At 41.2% G+C, this 24,088-nt stretch overlaps 2 protein-coding genes and 1 non-coding gene across 3 annotated transcripts in view; 1 reads left to right on the forward strand and 2 right to left on the reverse strand.

Annotated features, from left to right (window-relative positions):
- The window catches only part of LOC138977207 (peroxisomal sarcosine oxidase-like), a 40,541-nt gene extending 39,766 nt beyond the window's left edge, over nucleotides 1–775 (reverse strand). The window contains exons 1-2 of the mRNA XM_070350112.1: nucleotides 655–775; nucleotides 12–160 (exon numbers count right to left, since the gene is read on the reverse strand). Coding sequence (XP_070206213.1) covers nucleotides 12–160; nucleotides 655–759 — 254 coding nt within the window. The 5' untranslated portion in view covers nucleotides 760–775. The remainder of the gene's footprint in view (nucleotides 1–11; nucleotides 161–654) is intronic.
- Nucleotides 776–8,945: 8,170 nt separating this feature from the next.
- LOC138976176 (ion channel TACAN-like) lies at nucleotides 8,946–24,050 on the forward strand (the record flags this gene model as incomplete). Its single annotated transcript, XM_070349017.1, is given in 9 exon segments — nucleotides 8,946–9,123; nucleotides 9,469–9,587; nucleotides 12,415–12,531; nucleotides 15,052–15,111; nucleotides 16,160–16,255; nucleotides 17,260–17,349; nucleotides 18,918–18,983; nucleotides 22,515–22,576; nucleotides 23,958–24,050. Coding segments are annotated over 9 exon segments (775 nt in total), but the record flags the coding sequence as incomplete, so codon positions are not given.
- On the reverse strand, nucleotides 12,254–12,327 carry Trnar-gcg (transfer RNA arginine (anticodon GCG)). The gene has a single exon. It is a non-coding gene; the product is annotated as a tRNA-Arg (tRNA).
- Nucleotides 24,051–24,088: the final 38 nt, after the last annotated feature.

Consider the following 24,088-nt stretch of genomic DNA (forward strand, 5'->3'; position numbering starts at 1 on the left):
GCTATGCCTACTTGAAGAGTTGCACTCCTGTTTCTTGGGCGAGAGTGTCCCACAGCGGGTAGGAGTCGAGCATCATGTGTGTGTAGTAATCCTGGGTGTAGGCATAGCGTGTGATGCGGGACTGGCCGTGAGAACTGCCTCGACTGTGGGGAAGGGGGAACTGAAACAACGAGAGACGTTATAAATATCAATTAATAACATAATTGAAAGAAAGAAGAAATATCGAGCCAGGAATTAAGCCAACATTGAGATTTTCTTGTGCGCAGGAATCTCAGGATTGGATTAAAAAAAATGTGTTATGGTTCAGGTCATCATGAATACACGCCAAGACACAGGGGCGAGAGAGAGAGAGAGAGAGAGAGAGAGAGAGACAGAGAGAGAGAGAGAGAGAGAGAGAGAGAGAGACAGACAGACAGAGAGACAGACAGACAGACAGACAGACAGACAGAGAAAAATAGGTCAGTGCACAAATAGAAAGAGAGACAAAGAGAGGTTTGATGACTTCCATGGTTATTGCTGAACCAGTGAATGCTAAAGACGCCCTATACATCCACCCTATACCCACCTTACTATCCTCACGTCACGTCAACACATTTATCACTACCCATCACCATTAACCGTTTCAAATACATCTTCGCAAACACAAAAACATACCTGCTCAAGAAGAAGTACTTTCTGTCCATTCTTTGCCAACGTGTACGCACAGGCACTGCCCTCAATACCCGCCCCAACAACGATGACATCAAAGTCAGGAATCATCCTGGAGTGTCCTCAGCCTCTGCTTTCTTGAAAGTAAATTTTACCATATTATAATATTTTACAAGTAACAGAGTTGATCTTTTACAGAGAACGGTGTGTGCGGTAGAAAATTCGCCCTCTACCTTTTGATGGTACGGGTAGGAATAGTCGCAGTCCCATTCCCTACCCTCACAGACAGACAGACACAGCGGACAGACAGAGAGACAGAGAGAGAGATACACACACACACACACACACACACACACACACACACACACACCGGCACACACACACACACACACACACACACACACACACCGGCACACACACACACACACACACACACACACACACACATTACTTGACAGTTTTGCAAATCAAACAGGACTCACATATCACGACGTAATAAGGCCTAAAAAAAAAAATAGGTGTGGTTACGGTAACCCGACCTACCCTATTTTTAGGGGCCGACCCTATAACTTTTTATTACATTTGTCAAAAAAACACAAAAATAAACCAAGAGAACGAGTGCAGAAAACGCAATGAAAGCGAAAGCGCCCGAGTCGCACACTTATTTCCCTGTCAATTGCAAGTAGGTTTAATTTGTACACATTAGAAAAAAAAGTTTTAAAAAAAAAAGTGATTGCCTACCTTCCTACCCTATTTTGGGGGGCTATGTTACCGTAACCACACCTATTTTTTTTTGGTTTTTTTGCCTAATGCTCATGCACGATTAACCTCCTAATTTACATTTTAACTTACACAGAGATATGAAACACTGTGTTCGTGTAACCCACATTGCCTCTCAAGCGGGATAATTATCAGTTATACTGCAAATGAATGAAGAAGTTCCGTGACACAGTTAGCACAAGCTCCTATCAAAACTCACATTTGAAGTAGCTAGCATGCGAGGTAGTCTATCTAACACAAAACATGTACTGCCCATCGACCCTTTTATGGCAACCATGTCAGACTAAACATAGACCAGCGCTTTCATTCGCCATTGTCTCCTAAATGGATCATCGCTCTATCATTGGACGCTTACAACGGGACTCTGACCATTGTCTACCAACATCACTGTATTGTTCGCACTTATTAAAACGTTAGTACTATCTCGCTGAGTGTGTTGAAAGATAAGATAACGTGTAGAAAGCCTCACAATGTTGTTGACTGCTGAGAATCACATCTTAATTTTGCAAGTGCAACAGAAGTGGATGATTCAGCGATTTGAGTAGAGAGTTCTGCTTTATGATATACTAGAATGAATACCCGCTTCGCCGGGTAGCCGGCTTCGCCGGGAAGAAGTACTTAGAGCCGTACGCCGGCTTCGCCGGGTCCGAACAATGGACCCGCCAAGCTTAGGTCCCTCCCAGATTCGTGGAATGGGAACAGCACGAAAATGATTCAGTGGCCATAATGCCATTCCTGACCATATCGAGTCCCATCCTTGTCGACGAATGTAACCGTGTTAATCACCTTTGGAGGCGAACTCCACTCAAACAGGATTGAGCAATTTATAGCTTATCTGTAAGCCCTTTTGAACTGTTATGGCTTCTCAAAGGAAGGCCAGTACATACAAATACACAAAAGCCGCCAGACCACATCACAAACAGAACTGAACAATCCCCAGGTGTTGCTCACATAGACACACACACACACACACACACACACACACACACACACACACACACACACACACACAAACACACAGAGAAGCCGTATCTATAGAGAGATAGATGACAGTGTATTTTTCGCGTGGCTATAAATTGATTCGACCTTTGCACTTTTACAGTGAGGATAATTTACGGGTCCAATTTACGTTCTGGACACTGCGGTGACCTTCTAAAAATAGTAACAGAACGCCGGGAATATCCGAAGACGCTGCACTCATACTATAGTGCACCATACGAAGGAAGGGAGGTAAACGCTGAAAACCTGGAGAAGATGAGAAGATAAGGAAGAGTTACTTATAATGGTGAAATGAACACAAAAACTAAAATCGGTTCAGCGCTGCGCGCTGAGAGCACGTGTTGAAATATCTCATCGATGATATTGTGTCCGGGTTGTAGCTGAATACGGTGTCCAAATTTGAAAAAGATCCACCGAGAACTTTGGCTTTGGTGTGTCGGTATGGGGGCCCGGGTAGCTGAGGTGGAACCAAAGTCGGTTCAGCGCGCACAAAATCGGTTCAGCGCTGCGCGCTGAGAGCACGTGTTGAAATATCGACCAGGTTGTGTCCTGTCCCGGGTCTACCTGAATATGCCCACCAAATTTGAAGCAGATCCATCGAGAACTTTGGCCGTGCATCGCGAACTCACACACAGACACACACACAGACACAAGTCGTATATATATATATATATACTAGAATGAATACCCGCTTCGCCGGGTAGCCGGCTTCGCCGGGAAGAAGTACTTAGAGCCGTACGCCGGCTTCGCCGGGTCCGAACAATGGACCCGCCAAGCTTAGGTCCCTCCCAGATTCGTGGAATGGGAACAGCACGAAAATGATTCAGTGGCCATAATGCCATTCCTGACCATATCGAGTAACATCCTTGTCGACGAATGTAACCGTGTTAATCACCTTTGGAGGCGAACTCCACTCAAGGACTGAGCAAGTTATGGCTTCTCAAAGGAAGGCCAGTACATAAAATTACACAAAAGCCGCCAGACCACATCACAAACAGAACTGAACAATGCACAGGTGTTGCTCACATAGAGACACACACACAAACACACACACACACAAAAACACAGAGAAGCCGTATCTATAGAGAGATAGATGACAGTGTATTTTTCGCGTGGCTATAAATGGATTCGACCTTTGCACTTTTACAGTGAGGATAATTTACGGGTCCAATTTACGTTCTGTACACTGCGTTGACCTTCTAAAAATAGTAACAGTAACAGAACGCCGGGAATATCCGAAGACGCTCAGCGCAGTGGACAGCGCAGTGACATTCTAAAAATAGTAGTAACTTACAACTGAACGGGAAAGCCACACGAAGGAAGGGAGATAAACGCCAAACACTGGAGAAGATAAGGAAGAGTTACTTATAATGGTGAAATGAACACAAAAACCCAAATCAGTTCAGCGCTGCGCGCTGAGAGCACGTGTTGAAATATCTCATCGATGATATTGTGTCCGGGGTGTAGCTGAATACGGTGTCCAAATTTGAAAAAGATCCACCGAGAACTTTGGCGTTGTGATGTGGTGTAGCGGCTATGGTGTGTCGGTATGGGGGCCCGGGTAGCTGAGGTGGAACCAAAATAGCTGAGGTGGAACCAAAATCGGTTCAGCGCTGCGCGCTGAGAGCACGTGTTGAAATATCTCATCGATGAGGTTGTGTCCGGGGTCTCTCTGAATAAGCCCACCAAATTTGAAGCAGATCCATCGAGAACTTTGGCCGTGCATCGCGCACAGACAGACACACACACAGACACTAGTCGTATATATATATAGATAGATAGATATATATATATGTCTGCCAGTTTTGAAGGTAGCCTGAAGAATGTAATATGTTGTGTCAGTTTTAATTTGAATCACTGCAACTATGTGCGACTGTAACCCATGCGATCAAAACTCATTCCAGAAAGATCGTTCTCACGGATATTATAAATGGCCCAAACAAGTTTCTCTTCACTCGGATTGCAGAGCCGGCTACGAGACCACTTCTATCCTGATAGTGCTCGCAGAGTTCTGTCTCTGTGCCTGTGCGTCTGTGTGTCTCTGTCTGTCAATCTCTGTCTGTCTCTCTGTCTCTCACTGTGTCAGTGTGTGTGTGTGTGTGTGTGTGTGTGTGTGTGTGTGTGTGTGTCTCTCTGTCTCCGTCTGTCTGTCTGTCTGTCTGTCTGTCTGTCTGTCTCTCTCTTCGAGGACAATATTTCCCGACAAAATGATCCCTATTGCAACTTGCGTGTGATAAAGCAAATGCCATAATTAAGCCTTTACAACTGGTATGCATCGTTCCTAACATTAGACATTTTTTCGATATATCTTGCAATCTGGAAATCAAAAAGTATTTTCGTGCTGGTGCCTGTGTCTGTAGCGTGTGTTTTCGTGATCATATCAAGAAGAAAGAGGGAGAATAACACTGATTTTTATTTTTATACTTTTTTTTATGTTTTACTCTTTTCTTATCAGGTGTTAGCCCTTTACGTGTGTAAACAGTATAAAGTAGAGCACGGGAGCGTTTCGCCCCAGACTTAAAGATGCCTCCCTTCACGAGAAAACGTTCTTGTGCCAACGCAGACGACGGGCGCGATAGCCTAGTGGACAAGACGTCGGCCTGGCCATGTCGCTGAACGAATGTCTCAAACAACTTAATATTTCGAGGGTATTTTACGATGATTGTCAATATTCGCTATTAAAATAGTTTCAAAACCCGAAAAGAATGACACCTATATAAACCGTTTAACATGTCATAACATCATTGTTGGACAAGATAGGCGAACACAACTGCCTGGTTTGGATACAAATGTGAATGTTCTTTCATGTAGCATGCAACATTTGTTCAGTTATAACTGCATTGTTCTGAGTTTTGTCGATTTTAACTCGGGAACCTTCCTCTTGTGGATTTAAACTCCAAATGATCGCCCCAGTTCCAAAGACTCGCAAAGGAAAGATATGCTAACCAGATTGATGAAATTTTGCGTGCGATACAATCAACTTTCTGTTATTATATGTTCAAAAGAGCAACTTACAAAATATATCATTACATCGTTGAAAGGGTTTATTCTGAACACAGTGTTTTCTTTTATACACAGGCGTTTTTGGAAGTCGCTCGATCTTTATTCTCAGTGATCTCAAGAGATACGTTTAGTACATTTTTTCTCATCACTGAGTATGTGCTTTGACTTGACCTTGACAAGCGATTGAAGTGAAAAAAAACCAAAGCTGATCAACTCTCGCAGTCATACAAAAGCTGAATCAGTTTGTTACGCAGTGCACAGTATCAGAGTATGCACAGTGAAAAACTTGACGTCGCGACAAGCCGAAATTCGAAATTATCGCCTATTTTCCACGAGCTCGCAAAGAAAACTTATTTTAAACAGAACATACATGTATCTCGATGTCTTTTAGACTATGATCCTCACTGGGTTTTGTAGCACGAATTACCTGATCTGTAGGTACATCTCATTGAATGTGTAATGTCTGTTTGACGATAGGTTTGATGCACTTAGTCACCTGGTGTTCTTCTTTGATCGCGATATGTTTGCAGAATTCATTTCTGTGCTACAATTTCGGTCTGTTCTGCTTTATCTTCATGCTTGTGTGTTTATTGATGGTATTGTTATAATGCTGAATTAATTTCCCGACGATTTTTGAAATTTAAAGTGTGACTGATGACTTGAAATGACTTTTATGGCGCTGAATTGTTTATTGTTCTTAATTGCTTCTCATAACTAATGATTTGACTTTTTGGCGCTAAATACCTGATGTTATATTTAAATGTTTCTTTGTTCTGTTCTGCAATTGTATTTGTTACATTTCATTGATTGGACAATTTCTGTTTTGCGGCTGTGACCTTTTTTTTGAAAATCTGTTGTTTGTGTCATTATTGCATTGCTGGGGATTTTGTCATGCTGGATACCTAACCTTAATTGCACCGCAACAAGGATAACAGATATTGTGTGTGTGGAGGTGTATGAGAGAGAGAGAGAGAGAGAGAGAGAGAGAGAGAGAGAGAGAGAGAGAGAGAGAGAGAGAGAGAGAGAGAAAGTCACATGTACACACATAATCATACATACATACATGCATACAGGGATATATACACACTTACATACACATAGTGTGCTATATAATCGCGGAAATACAGGTTAAGGAAGAAACACACACTTTTTCAGTCAGGCAGACTAAAATATAACGCATAACTGCAAACTTGTGCTGTAGTCGGTGTTTTCTTGTCTGGAAGTAACATTATTATCGTTCAATGTGTGGAAATATGCTAACATGTGAGATTACAAATGTTTTTAAAGATTGACATTGTGAAACATTAATACATTTTATAGTTTTTAATTTAAATTTATTATTTTCCAAAATATTGATTTTTTTTTATTCTCTTATTTTATTATTCTCTTTATTTATATAGCGCCTTATCCGAAGTTCAAAGCGCTTTATGCCGTGTGAGATGGAATTTTTTACACAATATATCACGCATTCACATCGACCAGCAAACCTCAAGCCTGTTAGGCGAATGTTCACCTTTCGCGGCCTTTATTCCAAGTCACACGGGTATTTGATGGACATTTTTATCTATGCCTACACAATTTTGCCAGGAAAGACCCTTTTGTCAATCGTGGGGTCTTTAACGTGCACACCCCAATATAGTGTACACGAAGGGACCTCGGTTTTTCGTCTCATCCGAAAGACTAGCACTTGAACCCACCATCTAGGTTAGGAAAGGGGGGAGAAAATAGCGGCCCGACCCAGGGTCGAACACGCAACCTCTCGATTCCGAGCGCAAGTGCGTTACCACTCGGCCACCCAGTCCCTTAATTTGTTAAGTTTTGATTATACGGCATCAAAAGTATGACAGCTGAATTGTACACAAAGACAAAGAAACTAGAGATCTTCAATTTGATATATCGTATGATGTGACATCTTTACCTGTAAAACCACTGAAGATTTGCTTGTTCGCGTTTCTTAAATTTCGTGTGATGACGTCAATATAGCCTAAAATTGCAATCGGCTATAAAACCTTTTTTATTGCATTTATTGGTTTAACTTTGATACATTTGTGTTTGCTACAATCTGTTTTATAAAATAAAACCGAAACAAGGTTATTTCTTATGTTTTTTTTTAATTTATCGCCCTGTACACAACTTCCCAGTTGTGAAAAAGCGCGCATACAACTCTCCTGTGTTCACTTTCAAGTGAATAACTATCGTTCTGATATCATTTTAAAGTGAAGCTAAAGAAACCTGGTATCGGCACTGCTGTGCATCTCCTATGATCTCAATGGTATCAAGGCACGGGTCATAGCCCTTTTTCGCGACAAGGTTTGCCGATACCGGCACTTGTCTTGTCTAGACAGTGACGTCATTCATAGATGACGCCAATCATAAATGACGTTTGTCAAGGGAACTTATGCTTTCAAGTGTTGCTGCTTCCAGTGACAGGAAGGTATAGAGATTGATCATTGTATACAATCAATTTATCATTGTATACACAAATTACACAAACGTCATCTTGTGAGGGACCAAAAAATATTGAAACTCTCGGATGATTTTTTTGTGTGGTATCAACCTCGACCTACGGTCTCGGTTGATACCACAAAAAAATCATCCTCGAGTTTCAATATTTTTCGGTCCCTCACTCGATGACGTTGTGTAATCTCTATATATTTGCCTGACTTTACAGTCCAATACCTCCAAATGTATAATTCTAACAGGCTTCAAACTCTGCACAGCGTTTCTATAAGTACGTTTACATTTACAACCTAAATTATAAGAACATTGCTTAATTTTGAAGCCGTTTACAGCACTCTAAAAATGGCCTTCTGTGGTCTGTTCACGCTTACGACAGTGGGCCTCCCTCATAATTATGCTCGCCCACCGCCCGCCGCGTTATCCAAGATGGCGGCGGTGTTTACACTGCGATGCCGTGTACCGTGTTTCGATCTTCTCGGCGTGGTTTTCGACGTGACCCGAGGGATCCACCGCTTTTCAAGGTTCAGGGACTACCCCAGCTAAATTTCCCATCATAACTACATTCTCTCTGACGATTTCACTGACCGAATCGTCTACTAGTTTAAGAAGTACAACTTTTTTCATATCTCGCAGCAATCGTGCTTTCTTCGGTCGCCATCGTGGAGCGATTTGCCTCGTTGTGAGCCCGTTGCATAGACCAATCCAGAGCGACTTTTCTTTGAGCGGGCTATTGTGATTCTGAGCAACGCATGGCTGCAGAAAAACAAGCTAATATCAAGAGGCCGGAATAATTTGGCAGTGATTCAGAAACAGCTGGGATCTGCGCAGAAAGAATTATGACGCAGTGATGCCAACAAAAGCCGATGATCAATACCAGAGTATTTATTCTGCAACACTCCTGAGCTTCCAGAAATATTCCCAAAAGCCATAATAACACACAACAGCTAGCACAACCAAACGCAGCAGGAAGACAGGAAACCGTAAACAAGTGGCAGTAGAGTAGTCTCCCTTGTACTGACGCTCGACCGAAAGAAAGGACAGAAGAGCCGCTAACCCGTCACAGTCACACACATAATTTTGTTGTTGTTTTGACAGTTTCTGCCTTCGGGTCACACGTTTGAAACAGACGCGGCTGGATTCGCTGTCGGACTTTCAAACAAAATGGCGGACAACGAGTTCGCAACCTGCCTTGAGGACTGGGAAGATCTGGAGAAAGAATATGTTCAGCTAGAGGTGTGTGACTGTGATGATGTCTTTTTCCTTTCTCAAGGAGTCAAGGCTTCTGTCATCCTTTACACTGGACATTATTCGTTCTGCTCTCTATTACTGTTTGCATATCATGGCTATAAACAGAAGATACCCGTGTCGAAGACGTTATAGTTTCAACAACAACAAAAAAAGTTTAAAAAAAATATAGTTTTGGGTTTGCTTCAATCTTAGGCTCACACCAGAGTTGACATTTTTCCCAAAAAACTTTTGTTCTTGGCCTGTGCCTGTGATTTCACCATGTTCATGACGTACCATCACAGTCAGTCTGATTGCATGACAATTGAACTGTAACTGTTGTTTTAATTTCAGGAAGGACACAAAAATTACACCAAGCTTCTTGAACAGATGACGGCTGCACAAAAGAAATGTGTTGCAGACATCGCCCACCATCGTTACCGCATCAGGAGGATCATGGAGACTTTGAAGAAGTAAATTATGCATTTGGTGCCACACTTGCATGGCTCAGCGATACTGTGTGCATATTATTTAGATAGTAATTAGTAGACTTACCCTGTCACATCTGCACAGGCTTTCAGTCTCCTTATCGTTGTCATTCTCAAATAAAACTGGCAATATATATATGGTGCTAGCACCAGAAGGCGATTACAGTCTGCAAATCAGTACCAACGGTACACATACATACATGTATGATATTGCAAATTTAATGCGCTCTGTAACCCGCTTTTTTCAGGTGTAGTGCGCCACGGAACCCTCTCCATGAACAAGGTTTTATTGACAGCCTAGTAAGACAGAATAGTGTACATTTTGTGAGTAAAAAAATCTAGAACGTCATGTAGATCTTCTGTCTGTAAATTATGTTACAGTTTGCCAAATGCCTGTGCAATATATATAGTTTAATACATGTATCTTCTTCTTCTTCTTCGTTCATGGGCTTAGACTCCCACGTTCACTCATGTTTTTAGCACGAGCGGATTTTTACGTGTATGGCCGTTTTTACCCTGCCATACAGGCAGCATACGCTGATTTCGGGGGAGGCATGCTGGGTATTTTCGTGTTTCTATAACCCACCGAACTCGGACATGGATTACAGGATCTTTTCCGTGCGCACTTGGTCTTGTGCTTGCGTATACACATGAAGGCAGTTAAGTCACTAGCAGGTCTGCACATAAGTTGACCTGGGAGATCGAACAAATCTCCACTCTTAACACTATTGTGACTAGCACTGCCACGGCGTTTACGTCCTGCCTGCCCAAGCTTGCCACCAAGAAACTTCCCAAAAATCAGTAACTGTAAAGAAATCTGTCTAGCAAGCTTGAATTAAGTCCAATCACCACCAAATTTTGTGTACTAATTCAAAAATGGATGCCCAGTTCAGTCGTGCTATTTATAAGTTTGTCACGCGATTTGTTTTAGCAAAGGGGGGTGAAAGGGGGATAATTTGTGTTTTTTAACGTTTTTTTGTGTGTTTTATTTTCTACTGCTTTTTTTAAAAGTTATTTTTTAACAGAAAGTATTATAAATAATGTTATAACCAAACAAGGTGTAAAACCTATGAATTAGCTGAAATATTGTTAACATTGTACACAGAAATAAGGAGACAGTACAAAGAAAAAAACAAGCAAATCACGCATTCACTCACAGCATCCTGACTCAAATGAAACAAAACTGTAGATCTAACACTCACCAAATGATGTCTAGGTAATCCATATTGAATATAAGTCACATTTTCACAACAAAGTACCAACTGTACACCTATGAACAATTCCAAAAGGATTTGAAGGCTCCAGCCATCCATTGTTATCAGTGCTGCCACGCCCCCATAGCTCCTGCACGATTCCGAGATACATGTTCGTCTAGCAGTATCACCGCCAACCACGTGTAGTTTGCCGACTCGTACTAGCAACAACGGGACTGTTTCTTCCTCACTTTCACTGCTTGTATCGCTTTCGTGAGGCGAAAACGATACGTCCGAATCATGCTCTACGGGATCCTCTAGGTCCAACATCCGGAGAATCTCCTCCCGAGACAAGGCTCGCCTTTGATTCATTTTTTTTCCTCAAAAACGCACACAAATCAGGCGGATTTGCAAATGGCAGAAGGGGACGCCAAGTGTATCAAGGGAAACAACTCAATTTATTTGCAAGCTTCAAAAACCGGGAAGCAATCACGAGTCGTGTACCCTCTATGGCTGGTACTGAAAAATGCGCTTCCCGTCCATGGGCGTGTCAGCGCTGGTACTGATTTATCAGTGTCCCGTCGCGAAAGTGTTAACCCACCAGGCAGCAGTGACAGGGATTCGAACTCACGACCTCCCGATTAGGAGGTCGATGTCTTTTTTTTTTTTTTTTCTTTTCATCTTTACACCTGTTCCTTGTCCCATTGTGCTCTCACACCGCCCCGTCCCTGCACTCACTGCTCCATCCACCTCTGAATTTCGTTCTGCTGCCAGACTTGTCGATTTTACAGACGTTCCAGGGGGGGATGTCAGGTCGCTGCGGTAGGCTACCCTCGGAAGATGACACTGCACTTCTGCTGAGTCACTTCGACGGTGTTCAGTAGTGGGTCTGTCCCGAGCTAACAGACGCAGCCCATGATCTACTATGCCCCCTACTAACGACATTGACTTTTAAGTCGCGGAGCCAGACTGAGTGAGCGTCCCCTCCAGAGAGCAGACCGCCACCACGTCCCTCCGTCGACCCCCCAGAACGTCACACGTTGAAGACTGACAGCAGAACTACTATTCAGGGAAGGATCGAACAGGAACACTGAGACCAAGGTCACCATGAGAGCTCCAGGCATGAAGGGCCGCAAGAGCAAGGACAATAATTATTATATTTTGGATGATTAATGAGATGAGGATGATTATAATGATGATGCTTTGGATTTCCAATTTTTGGTTTGAGACTACGTGACAGGGCAGCACTCTACGCTTACTGTCATAATATATATCCTGGCATCAACCAGGCCCGAGAACTGCCGCACCTGCGGTGTTGGTCAGGTATACAGAACCTGAGCACCCTCAAAGTCGCATTCGTTAAGTGAATGACACTCGACTGTGTGATCCCAGCCTTCTCATAGGAACCATAGCACTTCCACTCTGGGTAGGAGCCGACCGTAGCCCGAAAAACCCACATGACCCTGATGGGATTCGAACCCACGACCTCCCGGCCCGCAGCCCGATGCGCTAACCACTGCGCTACAGGGGCCGATGTCTTACCACCACGCCACTGCGCCCGTCAATACATGTATCAAGTAAGTTAGTAACTGATTTGAATTGTGTGACTGTTAATGCAGGGTTGGAAGAGACCTGACAGAAGAGGAAGTCCAACAGAGGGAGGAGCTACTGCAAAAGATCAAGGACCGCAAAGACAACTTTCGTGAAATGGAAGAGAGTTTGCCACACAAAAATGGGTAATTAATTCCTTCACTTGATCTTCAGTGAGATTTGTTTGTGTGTGTTATTTGTAAAACGGTATGTGCTTGTATCAGATTAAAAGAGTATGGGACTTGAAAACATGTAGATACATAGCACACACATCCTTATAGATGGCGTCACACTGCCCAAGTGGTTGGGTGAAACGCAGCTAGGCATGGAAAATTCTCACCATAAGTGGACCTTGACACACCTGGGAACCCATACGATTTCGCCATATTTTGTACTCTTTATATTGTGTAAGGTCTGGGCGGTCGAGTGGTAACGCACTTGCGCTCGGAAGCGAGAGGTTGCGAGTTCGACCCTGGGTCAGGGCGTTAGCAATTTTCTCCCCCCTTTCCTAACCTAGGTGGTGGGTTCAAGTGCTAGTCTTTCGGATGAGACTAAAAACCGAGGTCCCTTCGTGTACACTACATTGGGGTGTGCACGTTAAAGATCCCACGATTGACAAAAGGGTCTTTCCTGGCAAAATTGGATAGGCATAGATAAAAATGTCCACCAAAATACCCGTGTGACTTGGAATAATAGGCCGTGAAAAGTAGGATATGCGCCGAAATGGCTGCGATCTGCTGGCCGATGTGAATGCGTGATGTATTGTGTAAAAAAAATCCATCTCACACGGCATAAATAAATCCCTGCGCCTTGAATATGTGCGTGATATAAATTGCATAAAAATAAAAATAAAATAAAAAAATCCCTGCGCTTAGAACTGTACCCACGGAATACGCGCGATATAAGCCTCATATTGATTGACTGATTGAAGGTCGGTGAGAAGAAAAAAACGCTGACAAATTCTCCAAAATACTTCCGATCCAGAATGTTGACACTCCCATTTTTCAACTCATGGGACTATTGTGTAAGGTCGATGAGAAGAAAAAAACGCTGACAAATTCTCCAAAATACTTCCGATCCAGAATGTTGACACTCCCATTTTTGACTCACATGCGAAGCAAAAGTGAGTCTATGTACTCACCCGAGTCGTCCGTCCGTCCGTCCGTCCGTCCGTCCGTCCGGACGTCCGGACGTCCGTCCGTCCGGAAAACTTTAACGTTGGATATTTCTTGGACACTATTCAGTCTATCAGTACCAAATTTGGCAAGATGGTGTATGATGACAAGGCCCCAAAAAACATACATAGCATCTTGACCTTGCTTCAAGGTCAAGGTCGCAGGGGCCATAAATGTTGCCTAAAAAACAGCTATTTTTCACATTTTTCCCATTTTCTCTGAAGTTTTTGAGATTGAATACCTCACCTATATATGATATATAGGGCAAAGTAAGCCCCATCTTTTGATACCAGTTTGGTTTACCTTGCTTCAAGGTCAAGGTCACAGGAGCTCTACAAAGTTGGATTGTATACATATTTTGAAGTGACCTTGACCCTGAACTATGGAAGATAACTGTTTCAAACTTAAAAATTATGTGGGGCACATGTTATGCTTTCATCATGAGACACATTTGGTCACATATGATCAAGGTCAAGGTCACTTTGACCCTTATGAAATGTGACCAAAATAAGGTAGTGAACCACTAAAAGTGAACATATCTCATAGTAGAAAGAGCCAATAAGCACCATTGTACTTCCTATGTCTTGAATTAACAGCTTTGTGTTGCATGACCTTGGATGACCTTGACCTTGGTCAAGGTCACATGTATTTTGGTTGGAAAAATGTGTAAAGCATGTGAGTCGTATGGGCTTTGCCCTTCTTGTTCAACTCATGGTGCATCACGTGTAGATTCACTCAGTTTGGTGACTAACATGGTACTAGCCATTTTGAATCTCACAAGAAGTGACCAGACGAGAGCAGGTGATCAAGATCAAGTACATAATTCAGTGTTACAGTCGAACGTGGTCTCTTTAGACAGGTTGTCTCTTTAGACAGGTGATTTATATAGTTGTAAAAACCGTCAGGGATCCTTATGGGTGGTCTTAATGGGCAGGTGGTCTTTATGGAGAGGTGGTCTCGAGGGCAGGTTCCACTGTATTTGCGTCTTGCCATCATGCCGACATGGCGGTTTAATTCGCGTGTAAATTAAGCATGTTTTAATTTTTCGAATGATTTACTGTGGAGTCCACTCATTTTTCTGAAAATTGACAAACAGGTTTTTGGCTTATACTCCAAATGCAAAATTGCGGTTCCCAGGTCTGTCTTGACAATAGAAAGTTCTAGATGTAGAACTTTTCAGCACGTGTACAGGAACGTGTACGGGTAACGTCATATTGCTGGGAGGCAAACAGCGTATAGAAAAATGGATGACTGCATTTGGAACATTGGAGAAGGGTGAGCATCATATAGACCAATTCTCCAAGACGTGTACAGGTGACGTCATATCTACACGTACGCTTACAGGTCTTGGCTACACGTTCGCTCATCTAGAACACTGCATTAAATGCTCCGGAACACAGAAGTACAGGGTTAATGTGTGTGTCGACTCAGTGCATAATGGGTTGTGTATGGTTTTCAAATCTTGTGATACTGATTATTATGATGTTGCAGAATCTACCTGAGTATCATTCTGGGTCAAGTCAACGTCTCTCTTCTGGACAAAGGGGATAAGTGAGTATGCTTTCAGCTGTACATGGGTGGTTGAGGGGTGTGTGTGTGGTGAGGGGGGTAGAGAGCTTTTTGTGGGTCAAGGTTAAAAAAAAGACCATGAGTCTTTTTATCCCTTTAACCAAAATCTGATAGAACAGTAGTGCTTGGTGCGAAGTGCTAAGCAGGCCAATATAGGGATTAGGGGCGTCCCCTCTGTCCCCCCCCCCCCCCCCCCCCCCGACCAAAGTGGCTAAATGGTACAATCTTATGCCATATCAGCTTAGAATTTGCCACCGTGTCATGGTACCAAATGTTATGTTGTAAAATTTGCACAGGGTGGAGCAGTGGTAAGTAATCTTGATGTGCTGTTTGACTTGATGAAGAACATTATGAGTCATTGGTACATAGCAGTCATTAAACCATGGTTGTTCACGGTGTCTGAAAGTGATTGTCCGATATGGTTGCACACTCTTCTTTACAAACATTCACAGGCACAGCTCTGGTGTGTGTGTGTGTGTGTGTGTGTGTGTGTGTGTGTGTGTGTGTGTGTGTGTGTGTGTGTGACTGTCTGTGTAATGAAGGAGAGAGAGCTGTAGAGTGTGTGTGTATGCGTGCATGTGTGTTGTAAAAATTGATAGATTTTCACTTTCCACTTACTTTCATGTGAGTTTTCTTCACTGTGTGGTCATATTTTTTTAGTCATTGAAGTGCGTGCAACTGACAAAATTGAAATAATGTTTTTCTGTCTTGTGCACAGGTTCAAATACAAACAGGAATATGAGAAGTTCAAACTGACTGTGAGCAATTGAAATGATGTTTTCTGTTTTGTGCACAGGTTCAAATACAAACAGGAATATGAGAAGTTCAAACTGACTGCGAGCAATTGAAATGATGTTTTCTGTTTTGTGCACAGGTTCAAATACAAACAGGAATATGAGAAGTTCAAACAGACTGTGAGCAATTGAAATGATGTTTTCTGTTTTGTGCACAGGTTCAAATACAAACAGGAATATGAGAAGTTCAAACAGACTGTGAGCAATTGAAATGATGTTTTCTGTTTTGTGCACAGGTTCAAATACAAACAGGAATATGAGAAGTTCAAACTGACAGTGAGCAACATCATCATGCTCATCTCTCTCTTCACCTACTTCATCCAGTCATACAGGTATGGTTTTCATTTTTTTCATTTTCATTTTCATTACTTAATTGTCCCATTGCTGGGAAATTCGGGTTGCTTCTTCCCAGTGGAAAGCTAGCAGCAACAGAGTCACGCTACCCAGGTGTCTGTGTGTTTAGGTGTAATCAGCCACCTGCACTTATGGCAGAATCACCAAGGTCTTTTACGTGCCACAGTGGCGACACGGGGGAGGAACATGGATACCATGTCTGAGTCTGCACATACAGTTAACCCCTGTCCGTCCCGGCCCGGATTCGAACCTGTGACCCTCGGATCACAAGTCAAGTGCTCTACCAACTGAGCTACCGGGCCCCCAAGCTGCACAAATAGCTACCTCAGAAAGTATATATATATCATATGGCCTGGCGGTTAACGATATGAAAGCACATCTGGACAATACGTCCACAGTTCCAAAAAGATAGTGTATATGGATAAAGAAAGTTATGTTACGAAAAAAGGCAAAGAATCATTTATTCAATCTCACCAAAGGAAAGTGACAAGAACAGAATAAGGAAGGAAATGTGTTTCAGTTTTATGAGAAGAATTGGCTCTCTGAGTTAATATGAGAGAGTGATGGTCTGGTCATGCTTCCACTCTTGCCTTGAGAAAAATGCCCTGTTATAAAACTTGTGTAAGTTTCTTTCACTCGGACAATTGTATATTACAGGTTTTTTTTACTTTCAATCACGCCAAAATCTGTTTCCTTAGTATTTTCTAATAGAACTGGTAGTCTGACTTTTTTTTTTTTACCAAAGAACGACCAAAATGTGTGCCTTTAGATTTTCTTGTGCACTTTTTGGTCGTCAAGAACAGTATGTAACAGCCTTTTTGCAATGGTCACTTAACCTAGCAAGTTGCAAATCCAAAAACAAAGTGACTGCCAACGTTCCAAAATTAATGTTGTCATTAACAAATGATCCAACACCTTTCTTGGTTTTTTTATTCTAGCAAGTTGCAGAAATGTGAACACTTTGTTGTTTCTCTTGTTCCAGATGGGTCGACGCCTTGTTGAACTTTCTGCTGGTCTGGTACTACTGCACCCTGACAATCAGAGAAAGCATTCTTATCGTCAATGGCTCAAGGTACCACTGTTTGTGATCTCTCAGTTTTTTTTTTTTGTGTGTGTGATTTTTATTTTGTTTTGAAGAGAAAAAGCAAATAGTGATTACAAAAGTCATGTTTCGGTGCAGACGTCCTAGTATGCATAAGTCCTGATGTTTTTTTCAAACGAATAAAATACTTGTACTTTATGAGTTTTCAGAATATTCACAGTGTGCGCATTAACAAAAACATTGTTACTGCCGATGTTATACGGTAACAAGAAACTAAGCGACAGCTTTTCATATAAGACTCAGTTTTAATGCCCAGCACTTAATTGATGTCTTCCTTCTTTTTAGGTAGGGGGGGAGGGGGGGGGAGGAGAGAGAGAGGGGGGTGTTCCCCTGTAGTGGTACTATAGTGGAATAGTAGATTGCCTCGCTAGCATCTTGCAAGCGAGTTTCATCGACAATTTTGAGATAAGTTAGTTATCTGTATCTTAAAGGCACAGTGCAGCTCACACTCACAGCCTTCATTTTGCGTTTTTGTTGCAGCTGAGTGCATTTACAGTTCAAAAATCCTCCTATGGTAGTAAAACAAACCCAAAATTACCCAACGACGACATCTGTGAAGCTCGACAGTTTCTTGTTCACGCGAGTGCATAAATTACCTAGTTATTACGTGGTGTTTGGTTGGAGTTCGATTCAACTGAGTGATTCCGGCCTCCATTTTGTTTTACACAAACTCATGATGACGTCTGACATAGTTTGCTAGTGACGTGTCTTTTTGTGCATGATGTGGTGATCTACCTGATCTAAATTTAGATCCAAAAATAGGCCAAGACCAGCCGGGTCCGAGTACAAAATTAATTCGTAAAAAAATCGCAGTTCTTGACTCTTTGGGTGCAAGTCAATGAAACTTGGTAGTTCTTCTAACGGATAGCTGCCTGAGGTATGACTAAAAGCCCCAGGGGCTCCGTGCACCTGGATTTGACAAGTTCAGTACCTTTAAGTGTTTGTCTCTGTCTACTTAAAAGACTTAACACTGTGTCAACGTTCTGTAAATGTAATGTTTTGTCATAAATTAAACGTTCCAATAACCTACCATTCTTGTTTTTTTCTTGCATTATAGTACAAACATAAAGGTTACCCTTTTTACATCTTGTATTATTTTAAGCCCTGAAAGATGCCTTCTTTAACTTGTAAACTATCACGGAACTGCCGTAGAGCTGTCCAGGCTTCAAGCAAAACCTGAAACAGTTAAAGCTCCAGTGGTTAAGCATATTAACACACAAATGTCCCTCATAGGTCAGTGGCCTGTGGGGACTTTAAACCCCAATTAGTTCAGAACAGTGGTATCTGCAATTTGTGGCCCCTCCGATGAGGGGACACCTCACTCAAAAGGACACCATCTGTTGTCCATTATCTCCACCAAAATATACCTGTCGTGACAGGCCACCTGCAATGTAGGGGCATTTTTGGATGGTCCCAAAGGTGTTCTTTCATCGCAGGTACCACTGTATTCTCCATGCTGACAGATTCGTCTGATTTTAAACATTATCCACTGTCAACCCTGGAACGGTGCATTTCATAGTATCTGTGTCTATTTGCAGAATAAAGGGCTGGTGGCTGACTCATCATTTCGTCTCCACTGTGTGTGCTGGTATCAGTCTCATCTGGTGAGTGCAAGTAGCAGTTTTTATCACATTAGGTTCGAATGACTGTCAAGTGAGGAATATTCTAATCGAGTGCACGAAGCACGACAATCACCTTTGGACGCGAAGGCCAGTCAAACAGAATTGAGAATTTTAGAGCTAATTTGATAGCCCTTTAAAAACTGGGCAATTCCAACGTAACTGACGTGGCATTCACACACGTTTAACTTAACCCAAACTTATAAGAAAAACATTTATTGATCCCACAATGATGTTTTGCAATCCAACTCTGGCCAATGTATGTATGTATGATGAGATGTGGTAAAAAGTATAAAAAAAACATTTTACTGCGGCCATTTATAAGAGCGTAACTGACGTGGCAAAAATTATCACTTGATTTCAGATGGCTACATACAAATCAGAAATTCTGTGAAGTGTTTCAAGTTAGACTCTCAAACTTTTCTGTATCTAAGCATGAAATACTGTTCTTGAAAATGGCATAAAAGCATAAACCAAGAAAATCAACAGATCTTCACAAATTTGAAATGAAATTGTAACTGACGTGGCGGCTGTGAACGTAACTGACGTGTCCTGTGAAAACAAAAACGTAAAATCAGTTGTAAAGCTTAATGAAAACAAACTGAACACATAAAATGGATTGTTTTGACTTTTAATTAGAAGCAACATGAAAATTGAACATATCTTTCATTCATACTTATGATTCCAATAACAAAAATTCAAAATGTTCCAACGTAACTGACGTGGCATTCACACACGTTTAACTTAACCCAAACTTATAAGAAAAACATTATTGATCCCACAATGATGTTTTGCAATCCAACTCTGGCCAATGTATGTATGTATGATGAGATGTGGCAAAAAGTATAATTTAAAACATTTTACTGCGGCCATTTATAAGAGCGTAACTGATGTGGCAAAAATTATCACTTGATTTCAGATGGCTAGATACAAATCAGAAATTCTGTGTCAAAGTGTTTCAAGTTAGACTCTCAAACTTTTCTGTATCTTAGCATGAAATACTGTTCTTGAAAATGGCATAAAAGCATAAACCAAGAAAATCAACAGATCTTCACAAATTTGAAATGAAATTGTAACTGACGTGGCGGCTGTGAACGTAACTGACGTGTCCTGTGAAAACAAAAACGTAAAATCAGTTGTAAAGCTTAATGAAAACAAACTGAACACATAAAATGGATTGTTTTGACTTTTAATTAGAAGCAACATGGAAATTGAACATATCTTTCATTCATACTTATATGATTTCAATAACAAAAATTCAAAATGTAGACTTTCTTTGCTACACTAAAGAAAAGATTGAAATCAAAAATGACTCGTCAGGAAAAAAATAAATTAACAGAGATTGGTACTATTATCATTACTATGAGAACTAAAATGAATAAGCATTTTGTAAACTGAAATTAACTTTAAAACCTGAGAAAATGATGAAACGTTTGAAAAAAAAAGGATGTAGTTGACGTGAACTCGCTAATTATCCATCATAACTACAACTTCAGCAAGGATTCTGCGAGATTGCATTGCACACTGACTGGAACACTGACAACCATTCTCATGAGGCTTTGCTGTCTGATCAAACAAGAACTTAATAAATCCAGTAAACTTCAACAGTTTCGTCCATCACAGCTTAAATTTTATGTGATCAAAAAGTCTTCCAGTTTTCAAAGACCTGTTTCTCGTCCATCACGGTAAATGTAACAGAAAGTCTTCCTGTTTTTGAAGGTTTCTCAAATCTTTTATTTTAGAGTTGAAAACCTGTCCTGAATATCCTTCACAGATGAGCATGTGAACTTTCCACAACCTTGGAGTTCAACTGGCCCAAAGAACACATTTGTGTGAAAGACTTGGTCAGAATCATCTTTTTTTGGCCAGTAAAAATGCAGCTCTCCATCTTCAGACATTTGATGAAGAAATTTCATTGAAAAGAACCCCGATTTCTTTCCATCGCCAAGAACTCGACCAATGTAAAACCGATCAACATAATCAACTGCATAGTATTGTTCAGGTTTTATTTCTTTTTCGTGACAGAGATTTCCTTTCAGTGCTTTTTACACTTTCCGACTTTCTTCTTTGTAGCGTCCACTTCTTCCTGCATCTTTTTTGTTGCTCCTTGTTTTTCTCCTTGACTTTATCTTTTGCTTCTTCAGACAAACGTTGTCTGTACAGCTGCATGCGCTGCGCTGCTGTCTTTGGTGGCATAGCTCAATCTCAAGAAGATAAACTATAATTTGTTAGTCACTTGGAATGCTGATGATTCAAGAGTAGGCTGGATTTTCTTCCATGGATACATTGTTGAAACATAGTCTGAAACTAACTCAGCATAATTTATTTAAATGTGAACAGATTACAAACTAAAATCTGCTCTATTTCCATGTCAATTATGTTCAAGTGCCACGTCAGTTACACCAATGCCACGTCAGTTACATTGAAATGCCACGTCAGTTACATTGAAGTGCCACGTCAGTTACAACAAATCTTGGTACATTTAGGCTTTCTATATTCCTTGGGTGAATATTCAAGAATACCCAAAATTTTGATTTTAATGTTCCATTCCTTAGTTCAGGATTAAAACAAACACTATCAAAACGTAACTGACGTGTCTTTCACCTGGAGTGATCTTTCCTATCCAATTTTGCCAACAATAAAGCTAGCAAATCTAAACTAAGTATGCTTTATTGAAAGGATAGACTGTCTGTCCTCTATTGGAGTGAAAAAGTTTTAGAAAAAAAACTATAAGATGCTAAGACACCCACCTTTTCTCTGCTCCTCCATATATTTTTACAGCTAAAAACAAAATGGCTGCCATCAAGGGAAATCACTCAGATGAAAAGTTCAAAAGCCAAGATATCTGAAGCTGAGTTATCTGTTAATTATACTGTAGTAAGAAATCAATCCTAACTTCAATATGAAATTTTACTCCAGGTGATCACTTTTTGTTGGAATTGCCCAGAACTGCCATAGGTACGCGAAGGTTCCCAAGAGCATACAAGGTGAAAACAGCAGCCAGACCACATCACAAACAGCTAATCCACATCTAACTGGTGTGCTGTCTTCCAACGTTCGAAAAACGTTGAGCTACTATGAATTGCCCACACTTTGGCAGGGAGACAACTCCATCAATGCATAGCAACAAGGGGGACTACATAAAGTTTATTTTTTTAAATGTTTGTTCCCATGGAGTTTAATCTTGTACTGTGTGTAAAATGTGTCTGTTGCCATCGTCAGCTGCATAAAATGAAAATGAGACTAGCACGCTTGCACGCACACAAGCGGAAGAAAAGTCGATCTATGGTTTGAACAGGGAAGAGTTTTGTTTGTTGGTGTTTAGGAGGTTTTATTCCTCTTTGATTCTAAATTATAGACAGTTTGAAGTATGCACACTGTTTTTGTCAAATGAGAGCAATAATTGTCTTCTTGCAAGCAATAACAAGATAGAGTGAGAACCATGTCATGTTTCATTTGAATTTTACTATCATTTTACAGTTTTTTTACGATTATTTTACTGTTTTTCTTTTGCAGGCCTGAAGGGGAAACATATCAGAAGTTTCGAACAACGTACATACTGTTCACTTTCTACTTGAGTAAGTACAGAAGAGTGTTTTGTTCATGTTCATTTTAAAATTAAAAATGTCTTTCTACACACAAAATGTAAACATTTTGATTCGAACTTCTGGATTCAAAATAAGAAATTATTTGTTAGAAAAGAAAATACCAGTTTAAGTTTCCTGTGATGTTTCAACACAGTGGCACTGGCAGCCTGGCAAAGTCAGAAAGTGTAAATGGTGAATGTAGTGATCCAAACACAGATGGACTGCTAACGTTCCAAAATTCAGAATCAATAAACAAGAATTGTAGGTTAATGGAACATTTAATTGTTAACAAAACAAAACATTACATTTACTAGTACGTTGACCTCTATTATCAGTAGTAATTACCTCACTGGCATCTTGAAAGCGAGTTACATTCACGTCCCCCCGCGGGTTAGGGGGAAGAATTTACCCGATGCTCCCCAGCATGTCGTAAGAGGCGACTAACGGATTCTGTTTCTCTTTTTACCCTTGTTAAGTGTTTCTTGTATAGAATATAGTCAATTTTTGTAAAGATTTTAGTCAAGCAGTATGTAAGAAATGTTAAGTCCTTTGTACTGGAAACTTGCATTCTCCCAGTAAGGTAATACATTGTACTACGTTGCAAGCCCCTGGAGCAAATTTTTGATTAGTGCTTTTGTGAACAAGAAACAATTGACAAGTGGCTCTATCCCCTCTCCCCCCTTTCCCCATCGCGATATAACCTTCGTGGTTGAAAATGACGTTAAACACCAAATAAAGTAAAGAAAGTTACATCCACGCTTCTAAGATAAGTTCATTATTTGTATCATAAGTCTCTGTCTACTTCAAAGACCATTGGGTCGACGTACTAGCAAATGTAACGTTTTGTTTTGTTAACAATAAACGTTCCATTAACCTAAAATTCTTGTTTTTTGATGGTGAATGTAGTGAATTAAATGTCACGGTCACTGGTGTAGTGGTGTCATTGCAATCTCAAAACCAAACTGTGTAGGTTTTGGGTTGATTTGAGGCCAGCTTGTGCTGGGGAGTATATATCCCTTGAAATAAATTCAAGTGAAAAAGGTGATGTTCTGGACATGATAATGTCATTACATTTGATGCAAACAGGCCGAGTGAGTACAGTGGAACCCCCCTTTTAAGACCTTTAAAAAACTGAGACAATCAGCTCTTAAAAAGGAGGAAGTCTTAAAATGGGGGTAAATTTACAAAGGCAATGAACTGAAAATCTGAGAAAACAGGGGGGGGGGGGGGGGGGTCTTGAAAGGAGGCTTCCACTCTATTACAATCAAGATCCCCATTTTGCATCAAGCTTTGTCAAGCTGTGGGAGAGGACACACAATTAAAGATCCCCAAATGCACACCAGCTGAAGTGAACGCTTGTTTCTTTCCACAGCTTTTGTGTACGCACTGCAGTACTACTACCAGAGCGGGTGCCTGTACCGACTGAGGTGTCTGGGGCAGGGACACACTATGGACATCACTGTTGGTTAGTGCCTCCATCTTCTTGACCCGTTAACCTTATCA

This window comes from Littorina saxatilis, linkage group LG9 (assembly GCF_037325665.1).
Source record: "Littorina saxatilis isolate snail1 linkage group LG9, US_GU_Lsax_2.0, whole genome shotgun sequence".
Lineage (NCBI taxonomy): Eukaryota > Metazoa > Mollusca > Gastropoda > Littorinimorpha > Littorinidae > Littorina > Littorina saxatilis.